This window comes from Molothrus aeneus, chromosome 2 (genome assembly GCF_037042795.1).
Source record: "Molothrus aeneus isolate 106 chromosome 2, BPBGC_Maene_1.0, whole genome shotgun sequence".
NCBI classification, from domain to species: Eukaryota; Metazoa; Chordata; class Aves; order Passeriformes; family Icteridae; genus Molothrus; species Molothrus aeneus.
The window spans coordinates 2831846-2852671 of NC_089647.1; the positions used below are offsets into that span (position 1 = coordinate 2831846).

General features: G+C 38.9%; 1 protein-coding gene across 1 annotated transcript in view; it reads left to right on the forward strand.

Moving 5' to 3' along the window:
• The window catches only part of EPHA3 (EPH receptor A3), a 176411-nt gene that overhangs the window by 141755 nt on the left and 13830 nt on the right, over positions 1–20826 (forward strand). Inside the window, exons 11-15 of the mRNA XM_066571867.1 lie at positions 2781–2966; positions 6786–6847; positions 9087–9296; positions 15899–16048; positions 18066–18259. Coding sequence (XP_066427964.1) covers positions 2781–2966; positions 6786–6847; positions 9087–9296; positions 15899–16048; positions 18066–18259 — 802 coding nt within the window. The remainder of the gene's footprint in view (positions 1–2780; positions 2967–6785; positions 6848–9086; positions 9297–15898; positions 16049–18065; positions 18260–20826) is intronic.

Consider the following 20826-nt stretch of genomic DNA (forward strand, 5'->3'; position numbering starts at 1 on the left):
CAGTTGCTTGAGATGCCATCAGGAAGAGCCAGGAAGGGAAGAACAGATGAAAATCAGGCCACAGAGGGCTGGGAGCTCCCAAAATGAGTTTGTGGCATCACTTTACCCTGCTATTACCCCCAGCACGGGGTAGCTTTCACATTCAGAGTGCTCTGAGGCAACTTCTGCAGGAACACTTCTCCCCAAAACCAGAAAGGCATTTCCTGCCTCTTACTGAGTCAATGACTTGTTTGAGTGAATGACTTGGTCTCTTCCTGCCCTTGTCCTTTGCAAGGCAAGTGTGGATGAAATTATAAAAAAAAAAAGACAGGGATTTGAGAAGAAGGGATTCATTTAACTGCCCTGGAGTGTGACGTAAGTAATGAGACCTTCAAGTCAGGCAAGCAGTCTCGACATTCTGAAGTGCTCCAAGCAGTTTTTCACAGCTTTAGCCAGAAGTCTCTGAAAAGAGAGGGCTTTCAGAGCTTACATAGCTTTGAAAACATACACAAATGAAATAAGGAAATATTCTTATCCAAAAGAACCTCAAGAAAAACACAAGGGATTTTAGTGGGAGGCTAAGCATAAGAAAATTGAGGTCAGAAGCCACTTTTTCAGACTTTTCTTTACAGTATTTTTTTTCTTTTAAAATAACTCACTTATTTTTATGGATTCAGTTCAACAAACCACTTCAGGAGTTTAAATCCAACTGGGCAGTAGGAGAATACTGAAGAAAGTACTTTATTGATTTGGGGTGGATTTAACGATGTGCTTTGCTAAACAATAAAGCAAGCATTTGCTTTTCTTCCAAAGAAGAAATATATTTGTAGCACAACATCTTGTTAATCAAAGTGCTCACAAAATTCAGGGGCTATCTGTCTCTGAACTTACTGTGAAGGTTTGCAGTGTCCCAGTGAACGTGGCTAATGTTCCCAAGGTTTATGAAATGTTGAACTTTGATGCATCTCCAAATCTGAGGGAGTTCTTTGCACAGATTTAAAATGCAGCAAAGTGAAGGGAATAGCTGATTTCACAGAATCTTCATTTACTGTTCCCCTGAGTCCAAATGCACAGCAAACACCATCCCCTGATGTAGTAAATAACCTCTTTTAAAAGAAATTAAGATATCCTGAAGAGAGATCTTTGTGCCATGAACAGCCCTCCTAAATAATCCCTATCAGCTTCCCACATGTAAATAGACACACCAGTCAGCAGGGCAGGTTATTCAATCTTTATGTGTGGGGTGTAATTAAAAATAAACACCTCAGGAAGGCTTTGTATGAAAAGCCATCATTCTCATATCTTACAGTCAGTGCCAGGTTTTCCACTCAAGCACAAGCCCTTTTTCCTCCTAAGCAGTGTCTGGTGAGACCCAGTCCATTTCTTACTGGGATCATATAATAATAATTTGCAGAAAAAATTGTGGTGTGACTGCAGGGGTCACTATGGGTGTTGACCAGATAAATGTATTTAGCATCCATGCTGCCCTGGAGATTAAAAATCATAGGTTAATGTAGTTGGGCTGCCTGGGGAGCTCTTTCCAATGAAATGATTTTCCAAGAAAGTGAACCTGCTTTATATCCATAGACAACAGCAAACTTCATTGCTAGAAAGAGCCCATCTTTTATTCTTTTGCAGCATCTGCTGGCCTTGAGGTACTTTTGGAATCTGATTAATCACTCAAGCTCTGGGTTGTTCAGCCATGGCTGAATGGGACTGTGTTGATGGACATTACCCATAACCTTTTCCTTCCCAGAAGTTAAACAAATATCAGAGACATGATTCCAGCTTTAAAATGAAGGATTGATTTCTGGGCCGCTGGCTGAAATCATAGCTAAAGTCTCCATTGACAGTAACTGTAAAATAGTTCTAAGAGCTTAGCTTGTTATAGCTTTTGTGACCATTAAAACATCAAGAAAATGGATTTGGAAGCAGGGTGCTACAAGATTTATTTCAAGCATTTTTTCCGCCTTCCCTCTGTTTTCAAGATGTGCTTTGGTCTTCCTATTTTGTGGTGCTCTGAAAGTATTGAGCTGGGATGGGTGTTTGAACTTCTGGTAAAGTATAATGGTCATTTGGGCTTGCAGAAGTTGAATGCTTTTAATTAGGTCTGAAAAGAACTCAACTCCCTTTAGTTACTAGTAACAGCTTTTAAAATTTGTTTTCTGAGCTGCTGCCACTCTTGGCAGCCTGAAATACAAACAGTGTTAGAATCAAAGGATGTAATGTCAGTGCTTTTTTACAATATGTATGTACATAAAAGTATATCTTCCTTTGAGTGGTTATTACCTTGATAGTACAGTTCTATGCCTAGAGGATGAAGCAGCTGGTGGTAAGATATGGTAACATTAATTTCTATGTTGTTGACTCAAATCTAGCCTGGGTTAGCAACAGAGAAAGGTCATTGCCATATCACACATTTATTCAGGCCTTTTTTGATTAACTTGGCTGTCTAAAAAATAAAAATATTCAGAAAAGAAAAGCTGAAAAGGGGCATTGAAATCAGTTGCTGCTCAAATAATAATATATTAAAACTTCCTTATGTGATCTGTGTAAAAATTATTCAACAGAAAAAAACATTCAAGTGAGGTGTCTTGTTCCAACAGTTTTCTGTATATTTAATACTTCCTCTTTTGAATGCTAAGATGATTTTCCTTGTGCTTTGCTCTTGCATATTGCAAAAGGATAAACCAGTGTACACCACATTCGAGGGGCTTTTTTGAGTGCTGATTCTTCTTCCTTGAATCCCTACAGAAAAACCACATTTCAGCTTTCATCACTTTTCCATTCTCTTTTTTTAGGAGAATTTGGAGAAGTGTGCAGTGGACGCCTGAAGCTGCCTTCTAAAAAGGAAATTTCAGTGGCCATCAAAACCCTGAAAGTTGGCTACACAGAGAAGCAGAGGAGGGACTTCCTGGGAGAAGCCAGCATCATGGGCCAGTTTGACCACCCCAACATCATCCGGCTGGAGGGAGTCGTCACTAAAAGTAAGGAATTCCAGCTAAATAATTATCTGATTTGCTGATCAGTCAAAGGAGAGAAAAAGTGAATTATGAATGAAGTCATCCAGGTTTATGCTCTGCAAAAAGCTCAATAATAAATTGGCAGGTTTAATAAACTCCAGAGTTAGGAATTGCTCCAAAATTGCTCCAAAAGGGCCAGGAGACCCTGGGTGATGATCTGGTAAGGAGTCGTGGAGACTGATGAGGCTTCCTAATTGCACTGACCTTCACTGTGTTCTGCTTTCAGCTAAGTCATTAGATTTGTCATTAGCACTAATTAATGAACAGCCTAGCTGGTACAACAACTGGTTCTAGTGAATCATTAAATAAAGCCAAACTTTTTCCTAGATGGTTTTCATGCAGGGGAAGTACTGCATGGGATATTCAATATGTACAAGCACAACGCATGTTAAAGCTCCAGAATTCCAGAATTCAAACATCTCAGTAAAAATCTCAAAGAAGAAGTCTTGAGGATTTAATCTATCAGTAGTAAAATTAATTTTATCTCTGTCCTTATATATATATATATATTTACTTAAATGCCTTTTCTAAATCTGCTTTTTGGTGTTTTGGTGCTTAAGTTATGTTTTTGCTTGGGTGTTTTTGTTTTTGTTAAAGCATATTCTTCATCCTTGTTTATGATAACAAATCACCTTCTCTTTTTGAGATCAAAAAAATTTCACTGAAACCTCCATGTACATGTGGTACCCTCTTGGAAAAGTAATATATTTCAATAACCCTCTTCAGCCACATTTTCTATATATCCACTGCAGAGTGAAGAGATACATTTAGCAATCAAATTTATCTACCTATATTAGTTATTAAGTGGGAGATCAATAATATTTTATATGAGGCAATCTTAAAAAAAAAAAAAGGAGTGCTCCAAGATTTTTTATGGGAGCAAAAAACATTGGTGGGATATTTTCTTCTTCGTCCCAGAGGACCCTCCTGGCAAAGCAGGTCTTTGCTATTTCAGTCATCAGCTTGGAATTGCTGAGGATGTTTCTAGTTTAAGTGGATAGAAACATACCACACACTTTGGGTTTAAGTAGATGGTTTTATTAGTTTGAAGAAAATTTTGGTTTTTAATTGTGTGATTCAAAGTTTAACAAGGATAGGCTTGAAAAAATTTCATAGCATACTGCTGAAAAGTATAAGAAATGAAAACCCCACCAGAATATGTCTAAAAGTCACTAGTGAAAGGTATGTAAAACACTACATGTTGTGAAGAGTCACAATTATAATAATAATAATGCCTTCTCTATATGTGATTCATGAAATTCTATTTTGCTGATTTCAATAACAAAGAAATTATTGTTTATCTTAGGTCTCACAGTCCTATTAGGAAAGGTCTGCCTGCATAAATTGAGGTTTATCTCCTGCTTTGTAGTGACACACATTTTGTACAGTCAGAATAAGATTTGCAGTCACAAAATCACTTGAAACACCAACATCAGCCTGCACACAGCTGAGCTAAAATCTCTTTTGTTACATTTTGTATTCCTGGAGCACTTGAGACAATAATTTAATTGCTGTACAGGCAGGAATTTGTGCCTTGCTCTTAAATGTGCATTACTAATTCTCTCTGTACTCTGTGTGAGTGACTTTTAGTGAGTTTGCCACTGAGGTGCATTCACAGCACTGTTGTCTGCTTGGGGGGCTGGGGGAGGAGGTCAGGAGTGCCAGCTGCCCATCACGTCAATGTGTGAGAGAGCAAACTGAATATTCCCAGCTGAAGCCAATAAAACCTCAGGAATACAACACCCTCTGCAGATAGCTCCAGAATGGGAGCTGAGAAATCTGCCCTGGAGCTGCTTTTTACTGGGCCAAAGTATATGGCACAAACTAAATATAATAATAAATATAATTATTTGTTTTAATGGACATTCTGCAGGGTGATAGAAGAACAAGAAGCTTGGGAGTTTCGGGGGGTTTTTTGTTTGGTCTTTTTTTTTAACAAATCAACCACCACATCAGGCTTCCAGCCTTGCCTCCAGTGCAGAATTGTTCCTCTGCTCCTCGTGGATTTTTGCATTTCCCAGCTGCATTTCCCAGTGTGCCCTGCACTCCTGGGCACACTGTAGGCAGCAGTCTTAACAACCAGCACGCATGTTCTGCTTAGTTTACTAATAATTTACAGCAATTTGCAGCCTGCTATTTTAGTAAACCTGGGCAATGCTGTTGACACAACTTGTTATCATTTATAAACGGCTGAGCTTTGATAAATGGATGCAGAAGGTTCTTTTAAAACTTCAGAGCATGTGATTCTTATTATGGGCACATTTCCAACTGAATGAGGGTGAAACCCTGCACTTAGACTTTTGGAGTGTGGGTGAGCAAGGCAGGAAGATGCTCCTGTAATAATTTGGAAGATATATTTCTTACTCTAATTTAGTTCTTCTGATAAAGTCTCATAAAATTGCCTGAGTTTGTACAGAAACCAGGCACTTGTCTCCTGGCTTCAAAGTGCAGGGCAAAGTAAATCAATTTATCATAGAAAGTTTTGGATAGCCCTGTACTTGAAAGGTCCAGCAGCATATTCTGGGTGTTACCAGAAATCCCTTTGCATTCATGTTACACACAGAGTGCAAGTTAAGTGCTTTTTCTTTAACTAAGTATTTCTGGCTAGCAAGACTAAATATAAATAGATTTATTTTGTTTGAGCTTTTACATTGTTAGATCTCTTATCTGTATCATCTCTTATATCATTCAAGACTAATATTCTGCATACGCTATTTCCTACTGGTGAATGGATGACAGTCAATCAGTTAGTCATTAGTGTGACTCCCACAGTATAACACATCATTTGTACCACAGAAAGAAGATATTTGAGCCCATTAATTCATAATGTTCTTCTCTGTATTAAACTCATTCTTTGAAATTACTATTTTTCTTCTAAGATTTCTATTTGGTAGAAGCTGTATTTTTTGCAAAGCAAACAGAAAAAGTTGTTCCCATTGACAGCTTTTTTGATGGCTTTCTTCTTCTTAATTAAGCTGGGTACCTTTTTCAAGCCTCATGCTGTTCAGTTTTAAAAGCTAAAATTTCACTATGCCCATTTACAATATGCAGGCCTTTTGTCCTACTTTTATGGTCAGATGCCTTCCTGTATTTTATGTGCAATAATAATTCATCTCCTTAAATAACTTCATGGTCTTACCCAGCTTTCTCTCTACCACAAAGAGAAAATAAGCAAAGCATTAGTAAATATTATGAAATAATAAAATCCATATGATGGTAAAATTAGCAGGGCAATGACCTTGGTCTGAAAACTTCCCTGTCATCACATGGTTTTTTGCATTACTTTCTCTCCAGCTTGTCAGAGCTGCATAGAAAATCTTGGTTGTGTCACAAAATGCCCTAGGGTGGAGGGAATGGTTTCAAAAACTGGTCTAAATATATCTGGATGAGTTTTGGGGAAAAAAAAAAAAAAGGCTTTTCAAGGGCTGTTTCCTTAGAGTTTGCCAGTGCCCTGTGGGTGCAGCATGTTCAGGTCTCAGCTCTGTCCAAATTTGCACTGTCAAGGATCCCAGCACAGAGAAAAGGAGTGCCTGGAAGGAGGGAATGCCCATCTTACAGCTCTGATTCTCTTTCCTGTGCCCTGTGTTTTATTGTGCACTTTCCTTTCCATCTGTATCTGCACCCAGCCTCAATTTGCCCACACATCTTTTCTTTCCTTTCTAAATGTAAAGGAATAATGTAAAAATTATCCTTGGAGTTAGGAAGATTTGGACACAATCCTAAAATGTTTGGGTTTGCTGATGTGTTTCTTTGAAAAGCCTGACCCCTGTGCTCTATTTCCAGGTAAACCAGTTATGATTGTTACTGAATATATGGAAAATGGTTCCTTGGACAGCTTCCTACGAGTAAGTGCAACAGAAAACTAAATGGGGCAGAAGTGGCTCTTGTTCTGGACTTGTTAGGGGTCTACTGCCACTCTGCACTGATTCATCATCAGCTCTTGTTGCTTGATATTTTTTTTTATTTTCATTTGGGTTTGTGAGTATCATGATGTGCTCAGAAAGCCACTTTCCCAGCAAATGGGATCTGCTGGTCCATTTGCAGTAAGCATTATTCCAAAATTAAGGCAATTTTGGTTGCATTAGTGTGTCATATCTATTAAAAATGAACAAAACAAAGCAACATTCTGGCACACAAAAAATGAGAACTGTTTTTCTGGAGGCTGAATTATGACTGTAATGCAGTTATGCTTATTGGTTGGCAGTCTCTATGTCTAAGCAAGAGATTTTCAAAATGACTAGATTTGTGGAAATTTTATCAGTAATGAAAAGTTGAGAGAATAGCCCCATACCTGAGGATGTTAGAAATGTTTAGCTAACAACATTTACTGGCCTGTTTTCTTTTTCCAACCTTAGACACACTAATGCTGTGGCTGATTTATCTTTGTTTTCTGTCAAAGTTGGTAGTGAGCCTAAAAAATTCAAACGCTCCCTGCGTCACCAAGATTTACTTGTGGCAAAACAAGGAGTGTAGGAGAAGTGAAATCCCATCTGAGGGGAAACACTGGTTTAGTTTTAATTTGTTAAGGCAAACTCAGCGTTGGCTGGGAGACTGCTTTGGTTCTGCCATGGTTGAATGACATTATCCCCCAAATTCATAACATTGAACTAGACATTTAACCCCAAAAGGGGATAGATTGTCAACCTTAGTTTCTCTATGTACTATATATGTTATGGTGTCCACTGGAGCATGTAAAATACATATAAATAATGTGTCAATATAGCTGAATGAAATATCTCTGTACTGAACTATATATATTTTGTTTAGACTTGAAATCCTTGAAGAGAGCCCTGAGGAAGGGAGAATAATTTCTGACTGCACAGAACAGTTGTTCAGCTTGTTCTTTCATTTTACTGTGATTTTTTCTTTTTGGTTTTTTTTACTACTGTTATGTGGAAACATAGATAAGAACCTTGTGACTCATTAATATCACAGGCAACTCAGGCCCTATAACCTTTTTATAAATGCCTTTTGGAACTACTTAGTTTGCTTTCCTCATTGCCATTGAGAGGCTCTCTGAGCATCTGATTCTGTTCATGGCTAGAAACCTTCTGGTTTTTAGCGAAATCTTTTCCAGAGTCTATATAAAATTCTCTTGTGCTGGCTCTGATGAAAAAGGGACAGACAACTGCTAAGAATCTTTTAAAATATTAATTTCTTCATGAAGGAGAATTCTAAGAGACTCTTTAGGGATCCACGGTGTCATATATTTGTCTAATGTTTCCTGTGCTAATATTACCCCCAAGTACACTAACCAAAAATGAAAAATGGATGTAATCAGTCTGGCAGACTGATTCATGTCAGATCACCTCATGTGACAGAGCCAGCTCCCTTGTATTTAATAAAATTCCAGAAGCAGCAGCACGAGGAGCTGGAGAGCTGCCCATGAGGTTACATTTACAGCACTGGGGAATTCATCTGAGAGCTGCACTACAGCAAATGCTGTCCTATTGTCTATACATCCATATATCAATATCAAAAGTAGATGTTAGCAAACAGGATTAGTAATAGTTGGGAGATTTGAATTATGCCCAGAAGTAGATGATTGGAAATATATCCATCTAATGCTTTCTAGGCTGTCATAATGTGTTTCAGTAATTTTTGAATTTTTGAAATGAGTTTAAAACTAACAGAATTTGAGCACCACTGATTCAGATCAGCATTTTCTTTTGTTAAATGAATTTCTTGTGTAATAGAAAACTTTCATTAGGCCATTGGGGAAGGCTTAGATTTTCACTAGAAAATCCTGTGGCCTTGCAGGGAAGTTGGACATCTGTTTCTGTAATGTTCTGACACTCCAGTCTCAGGAGCACACACGACTTAGATTTATGTGCTGCTTTCACACGTCCCCCATCTAGGAAATTAAAACTCTGATGACAGCAAGAAGGGGAAAAATGAATTTTTATCTGAATTGCAAATCTGTCCCCTTCCCTCAGCTGATTGGGAGACCAACATGTGGCATTTAAATCATAACGCCTGACTCACGAGCTCTTCATCTGAGGATTTTCCAGGCTATTTCTGAAAAAAATCTGTGCAGGAAGGAACATGAGCAATCCCTGAGATGACATTTCCAATGTTTTCCAGAAGCATGATGCCCAGTTCACGGTCATTCAGCTGGTGGGCATGCTTCGAGGGATCGCATCTGGCATGAAGTACCTGTCGGATATGGGTTATGTCCATCGGGATTTAGCTGCTCGTAACATCCTCATCAACAGCAACCTGGTCTGCAAAGTCTCAGATTTTGGTCTCTCTCGTGTACTGGAGGATGACCCAGAAGCTGCTTACACCACAAGGGTGAGTTCCTGTGTTCCTTTACCTTTTTAAAATTCTTGTTGGTTGTGGCAAAGACTCAAATCTGATGGAAATCTGAAATCTGAGGGTGTGAGAGGGCAGTCAGTCCTGTCTGCCCAGAGGTGTTCAATAAACCAGGAGCTCATCACAGTTATTTTTAAATTCATGTCCTGGAGAAAATAGAAAATGGCCATACAAAAAGTATGGCTTGTGTTAATAGATTACTTTCCTTAGACTATGCAAAATTCTTGGCTCCGTTTCTTTCTCCTGGATGTGTAAGGGAGTGAATATTACAATTAAAGTCTGAGTTCTTTTGGCACACAGTAATTTAAGCCTTCATGTGTGCTTTGAGAAGTTTTAGTTACACTGCTGATTTAGCTCCCACACAGTAAAAAAAAAATCCTACCCATTGAATTTTTGTGTGTTTTCTAGGATGATAGGACATATGTCTGACTGGGGCATACTGCAATCACTGTTCTTTCAAGGGTGTGTCATTATACCTGCTCTTGTACCCCTAACTGAGTAAAACAAAAAAATGCATATCTGAATATCACCCTGAATTACACTTCCATTTTTTTGTGGAAGCCTTCAGCATTATGTATTTATGTGTATTGCACTATCTGGTTGTTCATTTTAATGCTATTTATAGTGGATTTTGTTAGTTTTACAAAAAGTGACATTAACATCCAGTATCTTAGTCAAGTGTAATTTGCATTGCTCACAGTAATCACCTCATCTTCACTGTACAAACCAGATTAAAATGTATCAGCATAACCTTAATGTGGGTTTTCTAAGGTTTGTTTCATTCCTGAACACTGACAGGAGCAATCAATAATTTTAATAGTTTGCATGCTGCCTTCTTCACGATTGAAATAAAATAACATGTGAGAAATGAGTGAAGAAATGACAGATTTCTTACACATTATATACTCATACATTAATAGATATATTTATCATACCTTCATAACATAGCAGGCATAAAGACTCTATTCTTTTCTTGACCTTTCAGTGTTTTCTTTGCCCTCTGATAAACTTTGCCATGGAGTTAGAAATATGCAGTATATAGCACTTTAGAAAACTGTCTGCAGAGATCTGCAATGGTTAATATGAGGAGATATTACTAGGAGAAATCAGTGTTCATTCTCAGTAGTGTTACAGCACTAATGAATAAATATTATAAAGATATTATTAATTATTAATTAATTGGTAATAAAAATAAAAATAGGTGTATTGCTGTGTCAGATACTTGTTTGCTCTCTTAAAATCAAGCTGAAAATGAAGCATTGGATGAAGCTGTCACATCAGTGACATGTCTGTGGATAGCTTGGACAAATCCGGGTGCACAGAGTGTCAGTGTTTTCCTCCAGTGTTCTGTGTGAATTTCCTCTTGTTCTATCCCTGCCACCTATTTTCTGAGTCTACCTGCTTATTTGCAATTAGATAGTGAAATCAGATGGAAAGAAACTATTTTGTGAAGTGTAATCATCTGTGTTCAGTAAACTCCATCTGGCATTTATGGTGTGTGTGCAAACTGCTGCAGGAAGATGCTCAGATAATTAAAACCTTCAAATACAACTTAGGACAAATCGAATTTTTCTTTCAAGAGTTGTTGCTGTGAATATACCTGTGCCACACGTTGGCTCTGAGAGAAGAACAAGGCTACTTGATATTCATCTTTTTTGTTCACATTTCGCTTTGAAGTGAGTCTTATGTAGATGTCAGGGGAGTGTTTCCAGGTGGGATGTTTGATCCCCAGCTGAAAAAAATGGGGATCACAGATGTGAAACAGAGCTTCACTCCACTGGCAGAGAGATGAACAGTTTGTGTTCTTGCTGCTTGGATATTTCACAATACACAGGACCATTTTCTAGGCTTAGCACATTTTGCAGCCACTAATTATAGGACCAAAATATTGCCACTTTTTAAAAATAATGGCATCATCTCAAACTATTTCATACCTAATAATGGAATTGTCCCAAACTATTTAATGTCTTTAAAACTAAAGGATGACAACAAGATATTTTAAAAAGCAACAAAAAAATCTAAATTTTAACTCAAATTTCAAGCATTACAGAGTGTGTATTATATTGATGTCCTCCTGTCCTCCAGCTCTTTTTACTCACAGTTGTCCATTTAGTATCAGTGGTGCAAGGAAATTTATAGAGTTAGCTGCAAAGATGGATGCTTTATCCATTTAGGCTCCTTATCTACCCCTATTTTCCACCTGTAAATGTCAAAGCCTGAGAATGATTTCACTGCTTTAATTCATAATTGCAAGTCAGGATTGTTCTACCCCCAAGAAGCCCAGCCAGGCTTTCAATACTCAGCACTGCCTGGGTGAAATTTTATGTTGTGCTGTTCTCAGAAGCTATGTCTGAAGCTTTGCATTAAGGCTATGAACATGTATCCTTTTATACATCAATAATTTATGTATTCCTTTATATATCAATGCACAATCTGTGATATTCATGCTATTGTACCAGAAGCCTGAAGGACAATGCAAAGATCACAAGTGCACATGTGAATTACAGGGCATCAGGAGTTGTAAGGAACTTTCCTACCTGAGAGGGTCATTTTTTACCTCCTGAATTATTGTCACTGCCTTGATACCACAAAAGCCTTTGGCTGCCTGGGGTCTGCCTGCTTACAGAAGCAGAAGCCAGCATGTGAACCAGGCTGACTGTTTGGATTTTTTAATTTTTTCACAGAGTCTTTGTGCCTGAGGGGATGTGCTGTAATTATCCACATTCTCCGTATCTATTCACTTTTAATTGAAACACTGAGATTGTATTAAAATTGTCATTTTCGAATGGATCTGGTTTATCCTTATTATTTTTCAGATGTCTGTATGACAAGTGGATGGACTAATGACACACTATGAAGTGGAAGGGAATTTAAGCAATCAGTTGCAGAGGGACTGTAATTATGTCTCTCAAAGACAATATTTGGGTGTTCTGTAGATGAACTTTGACTATTTAGGCACACAGATACATCACCAGTATTCATGGCATTTTAATGTAAATGCAGCCCGTGCTGGACAGAAATCAGTTGTTTTTTGCCTATATATGCAAAATCACAGTGATGCAATCTGAATGTATTGAAGGGTGTCGTAAAAAAGGAACAAAAACCCCATAAATTCTCTTGCTCCAAAGCACAGAGGAGAGGAGCAGTGCTCTGTCATCACTGACTACTCAAGGAGGAGATGATCTCAATATAAAACACGCATTAGTAAGGGACTGACAAGCAGCATCAGATAATGTCAGGTGTGTGAAAAGGGAAAACTGGCTCATCTCACTCACATGAATCTCTCTTGTTCTGTGCCATTAAGATATCTCCTGGCCTCTCCTAAGTCCTGGTATAATGAATGAATGTCAGGCTTTTACTTTCAGCTCTTTCTGCAAACTCCTTCTAGTAATTCAGTTAGAATCCATTTTTCTTGATTCACTCCTCCCCAGGCCTGTGGCTTAGGTGCCTGTGGCTGTCACCCTGTAACAGATTATAAATCAGAATATTGGAATGGGTTCTGAAGCCCTGGAAACAGCTGCCTTGTGCTGGAGTGCCAGACGTGCTCGAAATAAATTGAGGACTTCATTGACTTTAGATGAATTATGTTGGAGAGACAGATATTGCAGGAATAGCAGCTCCATCTACAGAAGATAAAACTTTTGGTTACTCCTGGCTCACTGATTTCCAACCCTGAGAGAGGTTCTCTGACCCAGAGTGCCTGGGATTTTGAGCTGAAGTAACAAACTCCTACAATATCTAACACCAAACCTGTCTTTCTACTCAAATCTGGGGAGCTGGGCTTTATGATGAGCATGTCCTTAAAGGCAGACCATGACAAAAATATATAAAAACTGTACTTATCTTCAGAAAATAATCAGTAAATATATTGCTGTTCTTAAACTATTCCAAAAAAACACTCAGCAAAATCTCTTTTTAAAAATAATTATGACATTTTTATGGCAAATTGGGGAGCAGAAGAGCAAAATTACACTTTTAGACTCTGTTCACTGGCAGTTGATTTCTTTTTTTAACTACATTTTAATTAATATTTTTGAGTTATTTATGGTAATGCTATGTGGATCTACAGGTTTGTATAGGATTACAGCTGAGAGTTAGCAAAGAGAATTTGAAAACCACTGATTGCAAATTGCAATAAGGATCTGGGGTAGATGCACCTTCTTTTTTCAGTAAAGGAAAGCCAGAAATTGTTTCATTGAGTTTCTAATTTTTCTGCAATAAAGCAGTCCCAAATTGTGAGGACACTAATTAATGTCCTTTTTTTCTTTTTTTGAAAAAGTGTTTCTCCAATTGCATAAATGACTTTTTACATAAGATTATAAAGACCTTCTATCCAATATGAAAATCCTGCCCTTGTCTAGTGAGACATGTCTGACTCTCTTTGTCATGGTGGGGTCTTTGTTGATGTAAATTTAGGATGTGGCTTTCCCCCAGGATTCATGTTCTTTATTGAAAACCAGGGCTCACTTCTAGCATAGAAAACAGAGAGATTGATTTCTTTATCAGCCTCGCATCTAAAACTGTAAGTGGATTTCTTGTGAAAATACGAGGCTACAGGAGAGCTTTCCTTGTTTCTTGGCTGGGCCTTGGACTCGCTGAGGGCCCCTGGACACTTGTAAAGGGAGCTTATTAATTGAGTATGAGAAAAACAAAGTCATTTTTATGTTCTTGGTACTGTTCTGGAGCAGCACTGGGGATTGTGAATAAAGTTATAAAGAATGGAAAATACAGTGTACTTTTTGTGACTAAAGACCATCATCCAATAGATTAAATTTCCGAGAGAGAGAGAGAGATCAGGCTCTTCATCTGGCTTCAGTGATAAAACAGTGGTTTCAAACACTCCAGTTTATCTTCTGTGTCCTCTTTGCTGGTCTGCAAGTGATGTGGAAATTCGGTGTTCACCTGATTTTTAGGGTTGTGTGTGAAATGAAGGATTGTCTTTTGATAGGGAGCTCTGCTAAACAAAATGGGATCCATGAAAACCATATGCCAAGCAAATCCCCTCCCTGACCTTTGCCAAGCCTCTAAGGCCTATCCAGTGACATTTTGGAGGCCTAAACCGTAGTCTGAGTCGGGACTGCCTGTGTTGTTTATACTTAATTTAATTTATGCAATATTAGCCATGAAAATGAAGATGCTTCGGTGTAGTTAGACTGTATTTAGGTTTCTAATTAACACTAATGCCTGCATTTCTATTGTTAATCAAGCTAGTGAGTCTAAAGCTGGTGATTGTACAGCTACCCTCAGTGCAGGTACAGTTTATGGGAGTGTAGGCAAAGCAGTAAAATATTTAAATCTTTTTTTTTTTTCTTGCTGGCTAATCAGTGGAAGTCAGAGCACTCCCTCCCCACAGAGGTGGTTGTGAGGAGAGGTGTGTGACTGGAATATAATGGAGGTGTCAGAAGCACTGCAAAGAGCTGGTTTGGTGTGAAATCTTCAGAATATATTCTGTACACATTATGCATAGCTGGAAATAACTTTAAACTCTCACAGTTTTCTGTACTAAAACACATTCACTCCAGAATTGCCTTCAGGAACAAGTTCTGCACTGCTATCATTTAGAACTTCATTTTTTCATGTGTAACTCTCAAAAAACTCTGTCAAAGTTGGCATCACCAGGAAATGTCTCTTTCCTCTAATTCTCACATTTTAGGAACTCAGCCTGAGGTTCCTTATGTGCATTTTGTTAACTTGACCTGCAGCACCAAGTGGTGGCCATGACCAGAGAGAGAAGTTTCCCCTACCTACCATGTTAATTGTACTGGTAGCTTCAATTCTCTTCAAGTTTGGCATTTAATGGTGGCTTGCTTCTCTTATGATTGTAAAAAATGTCCAAAGGCACTCTCCCAGCTGACATTTTTTCACTCTTCCCTCTGCACAAGTGACTCCATCTGAATCTGACTTTCTTTGTCATGTCAGCTGGAGGCTTAGCTTTAGTGAAGTGAAGCAACATCATGGCCCCTTATTTTCCTTGAATGTCCCAGAAAACCTGGTGAAGCCATGCAGGGAATTCACTTCAACGCCTTAAAATTAGCCAAATTCAGCTCTCCTGTGCTGTGCAAAAGGACCTGGGTTATAAGCAAAGACCTTGGAGTGGTTTTTTCACCTTTAATGATGTATGACTGTCGTGGCAGTTTGAAAACATTTCATAACTGAAAATCAACCAGACTTGATTTATCATTTACTTTTATCTGTGTGAATTATGCTACACACTCACATACACATATATATATAGAAAAAAAATATATATGTGTGTCTATAAAGTATGTATGCTGTAATATAATAAATCTATATTGTAGATAGATAAATCTATGGTAAATCTACTAGATATCAGTAGATTTTGCACTGAAATGTATTTTTACTCTTTTACTCTTTACTTTTTTACTCTTTTACTCTTTTACTATTTTACTCTTTTACTTTTGCTCTTATGACAAACAGCAGCAACGTTTTCCAGCTTATGCTGTTTTTCTTACACCAATATCGTAATAACTGAGACTCTCAGAGATAAAATAATCAACCACACAAAATCATACTTGTTGCAGGACAGTCAAATGGACTCTCTGGTTTTGTTTTGCTCCCAGGGGGGCAAGATTCCCATCCGATGGACGTCTCCAGAAGCTATTGCCTATCGGAAGTTCACGTCAGCCAGCGATGCCTGGAGCTACGGGATTGTCCTCTGGGAGGTGATGTCTTATGGGGAGAGACCCTACTGGGAGATGTCCAACCAGGATGTGAGTAAATTCTTGGCTGAGTTGTGCTCTCAGATAAGGGATCAAGCTGTGAAAGGAGGCCAAGAGCAGGTGGCTCTGAGTTTTTGATGGTGACATTGGTGATGGTGTGGAGATGAAAACTGCCAGATCTCCCGGTCAAGTAAAAGTTCATTAGAACTTTAAAAACCCACCATCTTTATAGCAGAGTGTTTTGGACCTCTGAAGGAGCAGAGTAGAGTATTTTATCCCATTGGTGGTTTTCTGTAAGATGATGCAAATAATTCCACTGCAATGAGGTCATTGCCTTTTACATTCCTTAGCTCGTTGTTAGAAAACCCTCCTAAATTTCTGTTGATCCCCTTTTGGTTCCACTTGTATAATATCCTATAGAAGTTTTCTGTAAATGTCAAATGCACAGAATAAATTGCTTTTGGCACTTGTGAAAAAGAGAAGCAAAGCATTTCTGTTAAGAGTTTAATGAAACCAAAATGCTTCTGGAAGTAATCAATGGATAAAATAGAGAAGGAGGGTGATCTGATTAGACTTCCAATACAGGTTTCTTTGTAACATTAGTAAACTGTCCAAGCCTGCAATCCAAATGATTAATGGAGCTCTCCCAGTATTTTTTAAAGAAGTATAACATTTCCCCAAAGAAGATTTTTTATTATGTCTATTTTGAGTTCTTTTTCTGTTGTTTTATTAATTTTAGATTTATTCCATGGGAGTTTCTTATGGACCAAATTTTATGGAGTGCAGTCACTCACACAAACAGATTTTCCAAGGAGATGATATATATTGTTACTAGTTTTAAGTTAAAATAAATAAGTCAATTACATAGTTGTAGTCAAACATTTTTCTGTACTACTTTATGTTAAACAAAGAAAAAGAGAAGAAATCTTCCTTTTAAATGGGTACCTCTGCAACCCAAGTCTCTGCAGAAAATGATGCATTTCTTTTAATTGGTAATGAATATTTTTGTGGAAATTAATGTATCTTGTTGTGCAGACTGATCTATTAGTGGAATGTCTTTAATAATATCCCATTAAAATCTAAAATGGAAGGATTAGCCTATTTATGTACCTCTCCTTCATGGCTGCTTAAAGCATTAACTGCTCTCTTGTCCTTGTTCTGATTTAGAATAGTTTCTTCTGCTTTGCAATTAATTGATCCAGATGAAAAGGAAAGATTAACAGAATATGGCTTTATCATTTTCTACATTGAATTTTCTACATTGTTGTTTTTTATTTATGGGGCAATAGATACTGTAGGCCTGATCAAGAGGTGTTGGATTCTAGTGAAAAGGCTGGATTAAAAATCTTCTGGACAACATAAATTCTAAAGTAATCTTGGTTTTGCGGGTGTCCATCCAGAAAAATTACAGAAAATCTAGACAAATTGTATCAGCCTAGGCAAATTATAAGGAATTGGGCTTGCACTGCCTAGTAGAAAATGTATAGTCATCCTTGAGGTAAGTTTTAAAAATATTTTGTTGCCCTGTGACATCATCCACAAGACCTTTTGTCTGTTGGTTCAGGATGGCCCATGAGAGGGCAGTTTGACTTTTCAGCAGGGTAGACTGTTTTTCCTGTTGGTGTTTTGAGTTTTGCATCCACTGGAGGATGTGAAAGGGTTGTTTTTTCTGCTGTTATTTTTGAGTTCAGTGTCCACTGGAGGATTTGGAAAGATTGTGTTTCTAAGGGTAATCAGAGGAGAGATATCCAAGACCTTTTGAAGTTTGGTATACTTAAGCAAGCTCTTCCTAACTGTGGCTTTTGTTTATGGATTTATTTCAAGTGAGTGTGAGTTTTTGAGATCCTTTCCACACACTCACCTTCTTCAAAGTCACACTGTATCTTAACTCCCCTTTCTGCATGCCTAATCGACTGCCTGGTTTACTTTGCAGATAAAGGAGAGACAATTAGTGAATAAACACGTTTGTTTAAACACACAATGTCCACGTTAACGTTCTCACAGCTGATAAAAACTCAAGTTGCTGTGAAGTGCCTTTAAGTTTGCACAAACTTTTCTCCTTGTGCAGGTGATTAAGGCTGTGGATGAAGGGTACCGCTTGCCACCTCCCATGGACTGCCCAGCTGCCTTGTATCAGCTGATGCTGGACTGCTGGCAGAAGGACAGAAACAACAGACCCAAATTTGAGCAGATTGTCAGCATCCTGGATAAGCTGATCCGTAATCCCAGCAGTCTGAAAATAATCACCAACGCGGCGGCAAGGTGACATAGTAGATCTTGCATTGCTCATGAACCTCTTTGATTCCTTCATCTCCTGTAATTAGAATTTGTTTGCACTCTTTACCACCTTCTCTCTTGAGAGAAGGATTTAATATTTTTATTTTTATCATTGCTGGGGTTATTTTATTATTTATCTGCTATTATTTATCCAATTTGTGAAAGATTTTTATGCTAAGGATATGAAACCTGCTGTAAGACTGAGCAGTTTTTTTGAGAAAAACACAGCTGGCAGATTTGGCCATCGTGGGATTTTCCTTTTCCTTCTGCCCTTTGGTGGTGTTGTAAGTGCTTAGTGTTTCACAGGTTACAGCCAGCCATGTCCCTAAGTATCTTTCTGAATTGGGTCCAAGTACACTTAGGCTCTTCTCTGACAAGTCATGTTAACTTTAATCATCTGAGTAATCTCTTTTTTTTTTCTTTCAGTAGTGCTCACAGACCTAAAAATGCACTTACACTCCCTCTTAGATCAATGTATGAACTAGGAATTAATTTTCAACCTGTGCAATGTTCCTAATTGCATTTAAAACATTCATTTTTAATCCTGGGTTTTCAACACACTCTGGAACATCATCACTATGATGAGATAAGAATTATCTCATTGAGAGAGAGCAGCTGAAGTGTGTGTTGACACCTAAGGGCATAATGAAGACGTGGTGAAAGAAGAGCTTTAGTTAAGTAGTGTTAAAGAGACTCGGTTTGTACAATGCACTAAAATGTCATATTCTTACTGAAGGAGTGTAAAAGTATTTTTAGCATGAATGGTAGTGCCAAATCCTCTGTCAGCAAAGCAGGCAGAGTCAGAGAGAAAAGCACCCTGCTCCTCTGCTGCTTCAGAGCCGGGCCCTGGAGAGTGCTGTGTGTGTCACTGGGCAAGAGACCAGAGCCTGACACGAGGCAGGTTTCAAAAGGGAGCACAGAAAACCTTGCTGTCAGACCTCTCCTTGTGAGGCAGCACACTTCCGGAACTCCATGGCAATTGGATGGGAAGGCTGAGGGAAATGGAGCAAAGGCAGTGGGAAGAGCTGCATTGATCCTGCAGCCTGCTGTGCGACTGCCATGGACCTTGCCTCCTCCTTCCTGGCCCTGGCTTTGTGCTGCATCCTCAGACAGACACTGGCCACTCTAATTACCTCCTGCTGCCATGCCAGAGAGCAGAAAAAAAAAGAAAAAATGGGAGGGGAAAGGCAGTGATACTAATGGGCTCTGCTTTTAAATTTATATGTTGAGAGAAGATGGCTCGCACAAAATTATGTTTGAATAATTTTGCTTGGTGAGTGTTTAACATGTAGGAAACCAACATGCTTACAGAAGCAATTATTTCTAGGAGATGACAGGAAAAAACCCAACAAACAAAAAAACCCCCACAGCACATTTTTGGAGAAAACACCAAACTGTTTAACACCATTTTCTCAGTCAAGTACATTTCTTCCAAAGGCCTTGCACCACTATGTGGCAAACTGTTGGTGCAAAGAATGATTTTATAGGGATGTGCTGCAGCAATCTGATGACTAGGGGAGCTGGAAATCATAACTATCCTGTTTGGGTTTAGAGACCTGATTGCAGAAACCAGGGCTGCATGTTTTTCATTCCAAACAGAAGTAAAATATTTGTGGTCTTGTTTGTGGTCCGTCGAGTTGCAGATTTGAACTGCAACAGAGATAAAAACAGTGTGGAACCATAATTTCCAGTTACCTGTTCATAGCCAGTAGAAGCTGATATCCTCTAGTGGTGACCAAATTCAGTCTGAGCACTGTTTCCACCTGCTGGGTCCTATGCAGAGGGTCCACAGGGGGATATTTACTGTTCCCTTTTGTCTCTCCTGTTCCATTCTGTGCTTTGTGGCACAGAGGGTGGCAGAGGCTGCACATCCCTAGCACAGTGCCATGCTCTCAGCTCATAGGGAGGCAAGGAGGGAAGGAGGGAGGCTGCCTGCATGGTAGGGAACCTCTCACAGCTGCTTTAGGTGAGCTCTCAGTGAAATGCTCCTCCTGCTGCTGCCTGGCTTTGATACCGAGTGCATTTCTGAGGAGAGCAGCATCAAAGGTGATTTTATTCCTTCTTTTCCTCCCAGTTACCCCTCCAGTGCCACATCCCTGCACATTCCTAGGCAGTGTAGTCTATCTCCCTCACTGCCTGGTGACACACAGGGCACTGGGGGGTCCCAGCATGGGAGTTCCCTCTGTGGAGGAACTTCTTGCAGCTCAGGGAATCTGTGATCTGTGATCTCTCCGTCTCCTCTGTCAGTGTCTGCACCAGCCCAGCCTGTCCTTAAACACAGCCACAAATAAACACCAGTGAGGGTGCTGGGCAGCCCTGTGCCAAGAAATCATTGTCAAAGCAGACTAATCTCAACCTTTGGACTAATTTCAAACCTTAGATATGGCTGGAAATCTGCAGCCAGCTCCACAGCCCCATGGTGGCACTGGTGGCAGGTGACAGCCTCTGGTGCTGGTGGCCAGGGACGGAGCCTGGAGGTTCAGCAGTGCTTTTTGACAGGCTGACAGAGAAAAATGAGACAGAAAAATGAGAAGTGAGGCTTAAAATGGGCT